Source organism: Homalodisca vitripennis, chromosome 2, assembly GCF_021130785.1.
Source record: "Homalodisca vitripennis isolate AUS2020 chromosome 2, UT_GWSS_2.1, whole genome shotgun sequence".
In the NCBI taxonomy this organism is placed as follows: domain Eukaryota; kingdom Metazoa; phylum Arthropoda; class Insecta; order Hemiptera; family Cicadellidae; genus Homalodisca; species Homalodisca vitripennis.
In genome coordinates, this window is record NC_060208.1 from 187,265,398 (window position 1) to 187,281,150 (window position 15,753).

A 15,753-nucleotide genomic window follows, 5' to 3' on the forward strand; every position below is an offset into this window, starting at 1 on the left:
GGCTTGAAGCTTATATGCAAGAACATAAATAGGAACAGGAAGGGAAAACAGAATTAGGAATGTGAAAAAGAGGACTGACGTATTCACAACATTGCTTATTACAACTATATTATTTCCCCACGTTAGCTGGATCATTTAAGTTAAAATGTGGTAATGGAGAATCCTAGTCATTATTCCTCTTAAGCAACCGATATGAATAGCATTACTTACTAACTATTTGTGTTTAGAGGCTTGAAGCTTATATGCAAGAACATAAATAGGAACAGGAAGGGAAAACAGAATTAGGAATGTGAAAAAGAGGACTGACGTATTCACAACATTGCTTATTACAACTATATTATTTCCCCACGTTAGCTGGATCATTTAAGTTAAAATGTGGTAATGGAGAATCCTAGTCATTATTCCTCTTAAGCAACCGATATGAATAGCATTACTTACTAACTATTTATGTTTAGAGGCTTGAAGCTTATATGCAAGAACATAAATAGGAACAGGAAGGGAAAACAGAATTAGGAATGTGAAAAAGAGGACTGACGTATTCACAACATTGCTTATTACAACTATATTATTTCCCCACGTTAGCTGGATCATTTAAGTTAAAATGTGGTAATGGAGAATCCTAGTCATTATTCCTCTTAAGCAACCGATATGAATAGCATTACTTACTAACTATTTGTGTTTAGAGGTTTGAAGCTTATATGCAAGAACATAAATAGGAACAGGAAGGGAAAACAGAATTAGGAATGTGAAAAAGGGGACTGACGTATTCACAACATTGCTTATTACAACTATATTATTTTCCCACGTTAGCTGGATAATTTAAGTTCAAATGTAGTAATGGAGAACCCTAGTCATTATTCCGCTAGGTAACCGATATGAAGGCCGTTACTCACTGAACACTCTGACTCTTGAACGATCACGTTCCGTGAACACGAGAATACAACATCATAATACATATGTGAAATACCTACTATTTAACCCCAACTGGAGGGAATCGGGGACGGCAAAGGGAGAGCGTGTGCTCGACTCGTAACGCAGTAATAATGTTCTCAGGAGGAAGGGGTGCGTGCGGGTAGGGACGCTTACAATTTGTGGCTGCGTGTTGCCTGTAACGTCGCGTGCCAGGGATGCGATGCGCAGGACACTGTAATTGATGCGCATGCGCTGTGGCCATAGGACAACCTGAGCCCACCGCCAATACAAGCAGGTTTGTGACGCATCCCATTACATTTGGCTCCGAGACGCTATTGTCAGACCGCAGTTAGTGTCCTGCCCTTTAAACCCTCCTTCATAAGCAACCCTTCTGCTTCCTTCTTACTTACCGTTTACCGTTCTTTGGATTTTATAAATTTATACAACTAGGATTTATTTTTCTCTCTTAATTTCTTGAGTAATAATACCATTTAGTTTAATTTTTGCAATTCCACTTCCTACTTCACAGAGGAAAATATAAGACTATTTACTGTGATTAAAGCTTAAGTACCCTTGTCTACATTCTCTTTCATTCATTTTCTGGATTTATTTATGAACTCTCTGGTTTTGAAACTATTCGAATTATGCCGATCCTTTCTTAATTATTTGTCTTTAACAACTGAAATTTGAGTTGTTTTTTTAATTTAAGCTGATAAATATTTCAAGTTTCCACCATATTTAAGGATTTTAAAATAAAGTGTCTGCATATTGACAGACAGAACTGTTTCCTCCAAAATATGACTCGTCTTTATCTCTAATAGATAACAACGAACTTTTAAGCTTTATAAATTAATAATCGAAAGTCTAACTGTATTTATCTTTAGCTAACTGTATTCTACCAAATTCAATACACATTGAGGTGGGATATACTGTTTCATATCGCACTTGTTACACAACCTAGTTTATTGCCGTCATCCGCATCTGTGTGTGCACCAAAGTCACAAAATCTTTAAAACATGAATGCAGTTTGCTTATATCATAAACTGTTAAAGAACATTTTTAGCTTCTAGTTCCAAGGGATATCTTCGTATAAAATAGATTTTTGAATTCATGTCCTAAAACTGTATCAGATTCGTTACCATTTTGGGCTATCTCATTTAGGCACTTTCGAAGCAAATCAAGTTGTGACAAAACTTTAAAAGTAGGCTTTATGGCATGAATTACTGTTAAGTGGAGGGACATTTTGTAACATTTATTGTCTGCTTGGACTATCGTATGTGTATACCAGGTATCTGGTGGATGATAGGTTGTTGCGAATATTGCCAATCGACAGATGATGAAAATAGATTTATTGTCTGCTTGCGCTAACATAAACTAGTTTTGCTTTTTGTTTTTGAAGATAGTATTGTTTCTAATTGCACTTCTGTAACAACTCTGTAATTCATAATTTGTTTTATCTAGTACTCTACCAGCCTCTTGTTCTGTTTTCACTTAGAAAGCAATGTGTTTGGAATTTTAATCAGGTTTATTAGTCTGCAGCCCATTCAATTTGGATATGTCCTAAAATGTTAATAATTTTTCTACTTAGGTATTTCTATAGGATTTGATTCCGTATCAGAAAACTATTCGTGACGCTATATTTTCAACTATTCAACCCATTCTACCGTTTTATGCGCGCTTATTATAAAACGAGATTAGATAATTTTCAAAATTAAAATAATTTACCTTTCAGAACAGAAGACTTGTTGCTACGTTCTTTAAAAAAATAAACATACGTTACAAATTAAACAAACAGTTTGTTTTTCGTTTCGACCCTACAGAGAAATATCACAAAGATTGTACTACGTAACTAATGTGGAATTTTAAAAGGTTTGTAATATTATAATGAGGAAAAGAATAAACCTTTTTAATTGTTATAAATAATAATAGGTTTTATTTACCATAACTTTTCTTATATGAAGGGTAGACTGAAAAATATCTCATATTTGACGAAAGACATGATAGGTAATTTGATCTCTCTAAAAAACTTGTCCTTTTTTCTGGCGGTGACTCCAAGTCTTGCAATTAATACTTTTCTTCGAGTGAGTTCTTGTGCTGGTTTTCATCTTTAGAATAATATATGTTCGTTGTTTAAAGATTATTATTGGTTGCTGATTTTAATGATAAGATTATGAGCTTATCTACCACTGTTTTGTGTTATAACATAAACACACGTTTTAAGAACTGGTATGTGCCCTTATCTTCAGGTACCAAATCATAAAGCTTTGTTATACATGTAAAAAGTATCAAACCACCCATATGGTGGTTAAAGCACCAAATTCAAATTATCCAATAGAAAATTCTACTTGAAAACCATGAAAATACCTAAACTAAACCATCAAGTCAGGAGAATATCAAACGATATTACACAACACAGATGTTCCCCTGTCTCACATGATGTACAGATGTCATCATACTCCCTCATCAGTTCTCGATATGTACCTGTAGTGTGTTATTGTGACTCATAGTTATGGTAAATGTCCTTGTTATTCTTTCAGTAAGGTCGGGGTGTAGCCTATCACATCATCCTGTGTGTTGAGGTGGATTACGTACAATCTATGGAGGTCGATGTCGTGAGGATGCATGACAGAGAGATATTGTGGAGTATCATGGGTAATAGCATAAAAGATGTATATATTATATATTATGTATATATATATATATATACATTTTAATAATATATATTATTAAAATGTGCAAAACATTCAAACTGGTTTCATAACTATCTTACAAAGATCATGTGCGTCGGGAGAGTACAACAGAGAAGTTGCAGTCAACCCAAGTAAAATATAAACGCGAATAAACCATTAACAAATAATTAAGCGGATACATCACATTAACTTGTAAGCAAAAACGCATCCATTTTTCTTTTATGCTATTACCCAGGATACTCCACAATATCTCTCTGTCATACATCCTCACGACATCGACCTCCATAGATTGTACGTAATCCACCTCAACACACAGGATGATGTGATAGGCTACACCGCGACCTTACAGAAAGAATAACAAGGACATTATATATATATATATATATATATATATATATATATATATATATATATATTTATATATAAATAGACACCCGTATCTATGCTGATAATCTAAGGAAGCTAAATATTCAATGCGTTATGAGATTTTACATCTTCTCATTCTCTAGATAAGCTATTAATTCAAAGACAGTCTCGATACCGATTGTCTCAGCTGGCTAATCAACCAAATATGCCTGAGTGATTCGCACGTCACGTTGAATATGTACACCAAGTCAGATCAAATAGTTTATTTGCTCGTTACAATTACAACATTGTATGGCAAACGTCAAGATTTGGAACATTCACACTACAATTTTACAACATTCTAATTTACAAGTTCATAAACTCAAGTCTATTTTGCCCATCGTCAATTTCAAACCACTTCCAGTGACGAAATCAGTCATCGAATTGGACGGTTTCCCAGTTACATGCCAGAAACTCGTCAACACTGTAAAATGTGTTTGACTTGTAAAATGTGTTTCAAACTTGTATTTGACGCCTTGGGCGTAGAGGTATTTTTTATAAAATCGGGCAATCTGATGATGAATTGAACACCTGATGCGAAGGCAAGTACGCTAAGTGTCCCTCTTTTATTATATCCATGTGTGCCCCGGCCCCAGACAGGGGCAAGTTTAGACATACAGCATTAAGTTGTTTACAAAATTTAGAGGCTGGGCAGAGTCAACAATTGGTCATTTTTTATGCTGGCCTGCACGTCTCTCTGAAGTTCAACTTGACGATAACGCGAATCGTCTTTTTGTGCAATCTCAATACCCTCAGATAATGGCTGCTTGCACAGGCTCTCCACAAAACCACCCCGTAAGAAAGATGGAGGTAAATCAACCCATAATATGCCGTAATCAGTTTCTGACTAGGCAATATCAGGCCAAGTATCTCTAGACGTATATTCCTGAGGACAGTTTGGCGCATACATGGTCAATGTGATTGTTCCAAAATCAACCCCGATCAAGGTATATTCCAAAGAATTTTCATTAGTGGATTTTCTCCAATATGGAATCTGCCATCATAAAGGCCGAATCGTATTAGGACTCCAATGTAGCTAGCAATGTGAAATTCAACGCGTTTGATTTTGATGAGTTTGTTTAAATATTGAGGTTGTTGAAGTGTGAACTTGGTTGTTGAGATCAACAAAGGTTTATTGCTTCAAACATTCTTGTGATTTATCTCTGAAACAGACAGTCGAGTCATTAGCATATTTCACCGTGCCGAAGCGATGGGTTTACGTCGTTGGCATATATCAGGAAAAGGATTGGGCTGAGTATAGAGTCTTGAGGAACTCCGTAGTTCAGTTGAAATGGTTTGAGATCTTTTTGGCTGGAAAAAACATAAGAGCGGCACGCCTGGGATGCCATGAGAATCTAGTTTTTCAACCAGTATTTCATGGTCAACACTGTCGAATGCTTTAGAAAGGTCGAGGAACACACTAAATGAGTGATCCTGACGTTCTAACCATATCGATCAACTAACGACTGCGTCTATCGCCGATTTACTTTTTCTGAATCCAAATTAGTGTTCAGAAAACTAGTTGTGTTTGTTCAAAAAGTAAAGCATTCTTGTTAAAAGAAGTTTCGAATATTTGGCTCAAATCTAGAAAAATTGAGACTGGCCGATAGTTATTCGTTGAACAAGAACCTTCTTTCTTAAAAATTTTTGCAGTTTTGCAGTTTTTAGGAGAAAGGTAAAAGTTGTTAAATGATTTGATCGAGCTCTTCCTCAACTACAGGAGCCTGGGCCATTGAGGCAACAGGACTCTGACTACGCGCAGGATTCCCTTGTGGCTGTGTTGGACGAGGGTTTTGCCCACAATCCGGTTGGTTTCCTTGACAGTGTGATGTGACATTTCTACTGAGGCTTAAACAAAAACAGGGGGTACTAAAAAGCCTCAACGAGCTATTCTTTCCTAGACTACAGTCCGAAAAACAACGAATTTCTATCACGCAAAACTATAAACGATCATTTTTAACTTATTTTCAAGGATTTCCACTCTTCCCCTACATCTAAAGCATAAGTACCGCAAGTAGACACTTATTTTTATCTAAGTAGTTTTCGGAAGCATACGTAAGTATATGTTTTCTTGATCGGGGTAAAATGTAAAATCAATGTGGTAGGCCGGAATTAGAGACTTTTCGACTTCCGAAAAATCCGTCAAACTCGTCACCAACCTCGGAAGCATAATACACAAGTCTGTCCCCAATTTTGACTGTGGTTAGTTTTAATTCTTAATTTTTATTGTTTAAGATGTCTCGTATAGTTTTAGGAACGTTTTTGGAGGAAAGAATTTATTTTGAGACATCATAAGTTTTTGCAGCTTGATCCATCTATTTGTAGGTTTTTTTATAATTTCGAAAACGAATTTAAATTGTTCATTGGATTTTTTCTGTTAATTTCAGAAAAATCTCTAATTTTTCTCTCGACACCAAAATGCCTCTGGTAATCCAATTATTGTTTGCCTTCTTTGGACAAACTTTTGTTTTTATAAGGCAGCATGTACTGAGATGAAAATCTAAACAATCATTTACTATTTGAAATTACTGTTGTGCAGAATGGGACTAATTTATAAAATTTTTTATTCTTTTGAAAGGGAAGCGTTTAGGAGAGCAATATTTCCTGGCCTTGTGTCTCTTATTGTTTTTGGAATTTTTGGTTGGACGTAGTGGCCCGATATTGCTGTGTTGACCACACACACTGTGACATTTTTCACGTTGGTGATGATGTCAATAGCCGATTGCGTTGTATCCGTCACTCGCGTCGGAGTTTTGACTAACAGTAAGGCCAAACGACTTAACAAATCGACTAATCGAGTGGTGGATAGATAGTTGTGCTAATCTCATCCACGTTGAGATCACCCATCAACACGGATCCGTATTTTCCGTGTTTATGGTTAGTCAGGTCAGTGAGCAATGCTTCAAATTTAATAAAAAACGCTGATCATCTGCACTGGGAGACCTGTAAATCCCTGTCTATTAATGTTGACCTGACTGTTTGCAACAGCTTCAAAATCTTATGCGTATGTTTAATTGATTTAAAATTTTATGAAAATAAAATTATGTTTCATGAAAGTTGTAACACCTCCTCACCACCCTCTCAATGTATATTATTTAAGCAAGGACGTCTTGAATGATTCACACGTGACGTCGACCGCCTAAAACAGAGACTCGACGCAAAAAGTTAATCAATCAGGGACGTCTGAGTGATTCGCACGTCGCATCGACTGTGTACACCACCCCCTGGAACCCGATTATCTAAGCATGCTAATCAATCAAGGACGCCTGGAGTGATTCGCACGTCACGTCGACCATGTACACCCCAATTTCTAGACAGATTATCTAAGCAAGCTAATCAATCAAGGACACCTGGAGTGATTCGCACGTCACGTCGACCATGTACACCCCAATTTCTAGACAGATTATCTAAGCAAGCTAATCAATCAAGGACGTCTAAGTGATTCGCACTTCACGTCGACCATGTACACCCCAATTTCTAGACAGATTATCTAAGCATGCTAATCAATCAAGGACGCCTGGAGTGATTCGCACGTCACGTCGAAAGGACTATGTACTCACCCTCTTGATGCCGATTATCACAGCAAGCTAATCAATTAAAGACGTCTGAGTGATTCGCACGTCGCGTCACGTTGACCATGTACACCCCAGTTTCAACACAAATTATCTAAGCAAGCTAAATCAATTATGGACGTCTGTGTGATACGCACGTTACGTCGACCGTGTACACCCCGTCGTAATGCAGATTATCTAAGCAAGCTAATCAATCAAGGACATCTAAGTGATTCGCACGTCGCGTCACCTTGACCATGTACACCCCAGTTTCAACGCAGATTATCTAATCAAGCTAATTAATCAAGGACGTCTGAGTGATTCGCACGTTACGTCGGCCGTGTACACCCCCGTCTCGACGCCAATTATCTAGGCAAGCTAATCATTCGCCTGGTATTATTATAAGTTAGCTTGTAATATATTTTTATGAGTTCAAATTATACTGTTTTAACAAAATTATATTTTATAGCCATATAACTAGTCGTCTGACGCCGCGCCGCACCGCTGCGCTATGCGTAACCGGTGAATGTTTTCAGTCGCCCGCTATCATAACGATTATACTTTGATTGATATGTTAATATAATGCCCCTGCTTAAGTATATTCAATTTCATTTTACAATATTTAAATCACTAGTTAATTGCAGCGCCCGTGCTTGTGCGCTTCGTCATTTTGGGATATAAATAACTTGGGCGTTGAACTGAGCCACCCCATCTCGAGGAATTTGCAAATAAGTGACGGACGTGTAGGTTAGGCTTTGTCGTCGAGATGACAGTGGAGAGCCATTTTATACTGTGAGATTGTGGTAAATTATTTATAATATTTAAGTTATAATGTATTTTAATAGTCCTGTCTCTTATATAGATCCTTTGTTTTAAAATTTAGCTTTTTTGAAATTTCTTAACAGTTTTACCTCAGTAAGTAGACTATTGTTCAAATGGATATCAGTTTTAAAGCAATTCACGTCAAATATTTGACGCGTTCATTTATAGAATTCTATTTTTCTGTATTCGCAAGTATTGACTACTAGCCGTTACCCGCGGCTTCGCACGCTATTCTCAAAACTAAACAAATGTTTCATCCTCTTCAAGGATGTTAAATTCAGCTGAAAGTTCCAACAGCTGTTTATAGAGTCAGTTAAATTTGGATTGTGTTGTCCTGAATATTATCATTATGTTTTCCGAATTTTAAATTAATCCGAAAATCTTTCCTAATTTCTTTCTCCATATAAACCTCTCGGACTTCAACGAATATTGAAAAAAAGAATTAGCCGAATTGGTCCAGCCGTTCCTGTGATTAACGCTTAACAAAACATTTAGCGATTAATTTTAATTATAAGAAGATTGATTATGTTACTCTGCAATTAATAATTTGAAATATTTCTCAATATTAACTTAATTTACTCTATTTAAGTTAGTGAGGCATTTCTAGTAAACCATGACGCCATAACGTTTAAAACACTGGGCACCGTAATCAATTTACATATTCTAGAACCGTGGGAAAACTGCAAAATACTTATAGGAGTATGTTAAGAAACGTTCGTTCCACATTTCTTGCTTTGGCCTGTTATCATTCTGGAAATGCACTCAATTGCAAATTAAATTCCCACAGAATTCGGAAATTGACTTCTTCGTGATAGCTATAATTGAGTAGCTTTCAGTTGATGAACCTTAAAATTCCCCTTCGTATTAAAGCTATAATTATTTGATTTGTTTATTCATAGATGTGCAGTGAACATGTCATAATAATGTTATTTTTTTATGAAAATCTTCCATTGGTAGACCGCGACCATGGGGGTCAAACCTGACATTATTACTCTTACTTATGACTAGAAATTACACTTTTAAAATTAAACATCTCCAGTAATTCTAAAAAATAAAGGGGGAAAACCTAAGGGCATTTTACTACAATCGCCATCGGCTTGTATTACGTACTCCACATAGTGACCCAACTGCATCTAGAAGTGAGTTGTTCAATTATTTTACGATCGCTCTCTGAATCTGAGAAAGATATTTTTTTATTGATAATCAAAATTGATAGATACTTTTTCACTACTTATAGCCTGCAGGTTTATGTATTATCAGTGTTGTGATTTCACATTGCTCCCTCCTACGTCCAGACAAGTAAATATTCTGCACAAATGATACGCCGCCCATCGCTTTATCGATACTCACCTGTCAGAAAGTCTCACATTTGTTGACGATCGTTGCAGAACTGTCCAACAAAAGCGGAAGCGAGGAGAAGTGCTGCGAAGATCGCCCTGATGAATTCCGTTTTCAACGAGCATCCTTCGAGAAGGATATCGGATGACTTCATTGAGAAGGCAGTTGCCGAAGCCAGAGCGTCTTTTAAGGTAAGTTTAGTAAATGTCCAGAAGTATTAGTAAATATTGACTAGAATAGTGGTATTTTACTGATTAGCAGTAGCCTAATGAAGGCGTGTTACACGATTACATCACTTCAGTGATAGCTCACTTGTTTTTGTATTGAAGTACAAAATACTCTTAACCGAGTTTTTGTAGATTAAATATGATGATTTTTGTTACAATATTCGTATATTTGTGAGGCTCTTATAACTTGATTATATCAAAAGTGTATTCATTCTTTACATAAATAGTCCCACAAATAACGTACAATAAAAGGCATTGCATCATTGACTTATTACAGATCGTTCCAGATTACTTTATCTTGTCGGGAACTTTAGAACTTGTGGCTAGGGAAATATCGTGTAGAGAGGCAACATTGTACGGGTGTCGGTTTCAAGTGCCGCTTCACTATACGCTAGATTACTTCGCTCTCGCCGCACTTGTTAACATCGATGGAAGACATCCTCGGCCCCGCCTCCCACTAACCTGTCGTATTAAACTAAACGTACACGGATCCAGCTTTTTGTGAGTTCCTCCGAGCATTTGCATTCCCGCAGTTTTTGCGACAAATGTACCGTGCAAGTGGGAAGGAGCGGGAATGGCATGTCGACTACTTAAGATGTTGTCAGTCCGTCAGTCAAGACGAGCTTAGCCTTCGCTCGTCGAGAGCAAATACTTGCATAAACTGGTAATCTCAGGCTAGGCTCCTACGCTGCGCCCGGGACGCGGAGGCGAATCTCTCGAGATCTTAATTTGGCAGTTCGCCCTCGCGCCGCGCGCATTGCGCTTTACTTCATTAGCTCGGACCGCGCGGGCTCTTATTGATAGTTTAATGTCTACAGAAGTAATCGTCACCCGTCACAGTCGCGGGGCAGCGGCCGTATCGCCCGGCCCGGCATAAATACCCGGGCTTGACGACCTCGCCGCTCAGCGCTCCAGCTGTGAATATCAACAGTTCATTCAAAATATCTCCGGGTAATTGGCTGTCATTTTAAATTGCCGCAAACATGTAACTTTATATGCGAACAATATCCGGCGATATACGGCTCGGGCGCGGGCAAATGAAAGGGCTGCGGTTCGAAAGGTCAAACTAGTTTTTGTGGCGGTTTAGAACCTAAGAAATGATCCCCGTCCGCGGCTAAATAACCCGGGAAATTTACTGGTAGGCATTTCTGTTTATTTTCGTCCGCACAATAAATACGTAGTGAACTGTTTGTTCATAGTGGGGCGTGGAAGCCTCCACAGAACCTAGTCAGAACCGACCTGACTGTTGAGGCGTGTGACAATGTTTATTTCTGAGGGTTGGTATTCTCCAGTTCTTGTGATTGGTGTGGTTTAATATCATTCATTTGAATCACATGTGGAAGATCCAACTTAAGTAGTATGAACTCAAAAGTAGATTATTTTAAGTCGATTTAATATATTAATAAGCGAGAAATTTAGTGCAATATGGAGTAATCCTTAGACGTTTAAAGTCCAGGTTTTATTAAAAAGGATTTCTTAATGTTTGAATTCAAACGTTTATTCAAATAGTAATTGTTTACTTGACAAGTGAAAAATGTGACAGCAAATTTGATTCAAAACGTTGATATACATTGGATATATTCCCATGGCGATGGACCCCAGACCGATCCTTACTGATGTTCCTAAATCTGACGTAGTAAAGCTAGAGGGTCTTGTAAAACGGAACCACAGAGGCTTTCTCAAACTCAGAAATTATTGTAATTTGCAAATTCCTCTCGTTTGCATTTCAGAGAGTCATTATCATGTCTCAGAGACAAAGGTGAGAATATTGGGCTGCCCAAGTTAACCTCTTTTATTTCATAGGCTTATAGATCGATACTCAAACATCTTTTGCACAACAAAAATGACACACGAGGTTATATTACCCACTTCATGGCATGTGCCCTTCCATAATAAAAATCCAACACGCCTTGAAGGTGGTATTGTTATGTCAGTAAGAATGAGCGAATATTTAGATAGGAACTAGCTGCTTTGTTCACAAGGGAAATACTTTTTATGACGTTAAAGCTTTTGTTGAATGGACCCGACTACTAACCTTAGTGCAACTTCTAAGGTTATAGTTTCGTTTCTGTTGTAAACTCGGAGAGTATATTGTTGCCAGTGCAGGAAATTAATTGAGTTATGCATTAACCAATAACACGAACAGTAAATTATAATTCTAAGTGAAGAAAAGACTGTTGGACAGGATAACAGGATTTCGGACATTTGCCATCTTTATTTCAAAAAGGCATAACACAACGCTTCGAGGATTGGAATCTATCCTCTTCGTCGGGTGGGGGCGGTATTAATACTCACAAAAATAGAGAACAGAAAGAAGAAAAGAAGGGAAAGAAAAGGGATTTAAACATCCTAAAAGCTGCTTGGAGTCTAGTCCAGGCGTTGTCACTGCAAAGAATGCAAGTTCCGAGCATAAGTCTCAAGGACGAGAAAAACCATCACACCGGCACGGATAAAAGTGGGATACTGGTACTGAAGTGGGATACAAAGCTTAAACAAAGACTGTTGGAGTTAAACCGGCAAATCTGATTTTCGAGTTTAGAACCAATGAGTATCGGCACTTTCCAAGTTGGAAATTAGACGATGCGTAGGAGGTTCAAAGCACATACGGTTGCCAGGCAAGGAGGTGCTTATATTCTTATAATGGGCGATTGTGCGAAACGACTCATTACAGGACGTGAGGGAGCCCGGGGGCAGAATATCTCGCAATTAGCACCAACTGGGGCAGGCGGTGACGCAATGCCGAATAAATTATGTCAAAGAACATTCTTTCTCACAAGATACTGCCCGAGGAACTCATAAGTTGCATCCGGCGAATTGGAACCCAAACTGGCATGGCTGAGTGACGATCTGGACCCATAATAAATACCTTCTGCATAACTGTCCTGCCTTGCTCTCTGCGTCAGACCGGCAACCGGCAGCCGAGCCGGCCGGGCCGGATCGGTAGTACACAGCCACTTCACAACCTATCTATAAATATAGATAATATACAAGTCTTTACTGATACTTACGTTTGCATGAGTGCTGATGTGAGATTAAGATACGAACAGTTTATTACGTTTTCTTTGTATTCTCTTTACGACCCAAGGTCTACCGGCTAAACGGGGTAATTAATTATTACGCTTAAGCGGATAGCGGACAGTGCTAGAACTACTTGGATGTTGACCAGTTATATTGACAATGACACGCTGTTCTTTGTTTCTTATTCTTTGTGCAGTTAAAATTTCATTGTACATATAGACTTACGACTATGTGAACTTTGAATCTGAGTTAGATTTAGCGAATATTCAAATCGTGTTTATGACGATAACGATTTTTATCAATATCGTTCTCCAAGAACATTGCCGATTATCTTCTTGCCCTGTTTCATAACACCATTAAACAGCACAGGCTGTATGTAGAGAATAAACGTAATAGTTCCAAGGTACCCACATTGCAACTGCAATCATAACCTCTATAGTCATATTGCATTACACTGGCTTCCAGGAATCCTGATGACTAACATTGTTGTACTCTACTCTCAGAAATTGTTAGTTATTAGTAAAATCAATTGCACTGACTGCCTAATAATCATAAGGGCTCAGATTGGAATTTGCTCTAAAAATCTCTAAGGTATTACTCAAATTGTACACATGTCCAGATATCCTAAGGGATTGGAATTTGCTCTCAAAATCTCTAAGGTATTGCTCAAATTGTTCACATGTCCAGATATCTTAAGGATATTGGAATTTTCTCTTAAAATATCTAAGGTATTACTCAAATTGTACAGATTTCCAGATATCCTAAGCATACATGGATAACTTCCAGAAATCCTAATGACTCACATTGTTGTACTCTACACTCAGAAAGTCTTAGGTATTAGTAAAATTAATTGCACTGACTGCCTAATAATCATAAGGACTCGGATTGGAATTTGCTCTCAAAATCTCTAAGGTATTACTCAAATTGTACACATGTCCAGATATCCTAAGGGGATTGGAATTTGCTCTCAAAATCTCTAAGATATTACTCAAATTGTTCACATGTCTAGATATCCTAAGCATACATGGATAACTTCCAGGAATCCTAATGACTTACATTGTTGTACTCTACACTCAGAAAGTCTTAGGTATTAGTAAAATTAATTGCACTGACTGCCTAATAATCATAAGGACTCGGATTGGAATTTGCTCTCAAAATCTCTTAGGTATTACTCAAATTGTACACATGTCCAGATATCCTAAGGGGATTGGAATTTGCTCTCAAAATCTCTAAGATATTACTCAAATTGTACAGATTTCCGGATATCCTAAGCATACATGGATACACGTTGTGTGTGTTCTCAGAACCTTTAAAATATGCATCAAGTTACACTGACTTCTGAGAATCCTAAGGACTCACATTGTAATGTGCACACTGTACTTCTACTGTAAATGGTTTTATTGTAAATTCATTTTATTATTTACATATTATAATGCTTACATATTACATTATACATATTATTACAAACCTATACCTAAAATTAACATCAGTTCTGTTTCTGTCATTGCACAGGGTGACCCTGAAGAAGCCGACAACCCGAACACAGGGATTGGGGCATTCCGCTTTATGCTGGAGACCAATAAGGGCAGGACCATGCTGGAGTTCCAGGAGTTGATGACCGTGTTTCAGCTGCTTCACTGGAACGGCAGCTTGAAAGCGATGCGAGAGAGACAATGCTCCCGTCAGGAGGTAGGCTAAGGATTAGATTCCTCAAAGATATCCTAAACAGATTATGAAAACTCTTTTTGGACCTTAAGTCTATAGTTTTTATTATTAAAGTCCAATATAGAAAGTAGTAGTCACACCCTTAGCAACATCACAGGAGTAACATGATAAATAATAGTAACACTTTAGTAATGTTTAACAGGAGGGTGAAATATTTACTTATCTTAGCCTTTGTCATACACCATTACAACTGAGTAATGAAGGACCTGATAGAACATAACAACATTTTGTTACCAAAGTGATGTAAATTCACTGCCCTTTGCTGATTTGACCTCAAAACGAATAGTCCTTCCGGATCAAGAGGTATATATGTACCATGTTTGATGTCTCTTTGATCTTTCTATTAAGAGTTATCGCACAGACGGAAGGGCAGACATAAAAGATTTTAAGAAGGACCTATCAGGTCGTTAAGAGCCAGCTGTAATGGCAGCCATCGTGTACACACTGGACTTTTGTTAAGTGTGTCCTGGGTCCGATGGGGTACTCGTTGCTATGCATTTCATTATTGTGTTTTTATTGTTTGTCTGACTTGGTGGTTTATTAAATTTGATCCCGCGCTTAAAATTAAAATGAAATAAAATAAATACCTCAGACTATCATGTACCCGTTGGGCGCACAATTGCCTAATTATTGAAGTAAACTAATGTTTTTAGGTACCCCTTGGGGTACACGGAGAAAAATTTGAAAAAACAACGAAATAATTTGTTTGGCAAAATGGCGAAGCCTACATACCTTTCTCATTATACTTAGGCGTTTGACGCCGCTATTATTGAAAGATTCAACGGTAAATAATAAAAATTTGATAAACGCTGATATTGTGAACTTGTTAAATATTTTGAAAGTATAAAGTTCACAAGAAAGACCACAAAGCCTTTGGATGCATATTAGTCCTACTTTAAAATGAGACAACTCCCATAACTTTACGACAAAATGTATGGGCTTCGACCCAAAGTGAGATTTAACATTTGCCATACATAGTAAAAATCAAGGTCATTTCACTTCAACCAGCTTTTAAAAATTGGGGTTTTTTAAAAATATATGTATGTTTAGAAAAAAGTTGTGTTT

General features: G+C 37.4%; 1 protein-coding gene across 2 annotated transcripts in view; it reads left to right on the forward strand.

Annotated features, from left to right (window-relative positions):
* LOC124355151 (LIX1-like protein) overlaps nucleotides 1–15,753 on the forward strand; it is a 170,664-nt gene that overhangs the window by 143,838 nt on the left and 11,073 nt on the right. For both annotated transcript variants that reach the window (XM_046806138.1, XM_046806139.1), the window contains exons 3-4: nucleotides 9,769–9,909; nucleotides 14,476–14,652. In XM_046806138.1, coding sequence (XP_046662094.1) covers nucleotides 9,769–9,909; nucleotides 14,476–14,652 — 318 coding nt within the window. The remainder of the gene's footprint in view (nucleotides 1–9,768; nucleotides 9,910–14,475; nucleotides 14,653–15,753) is intronic.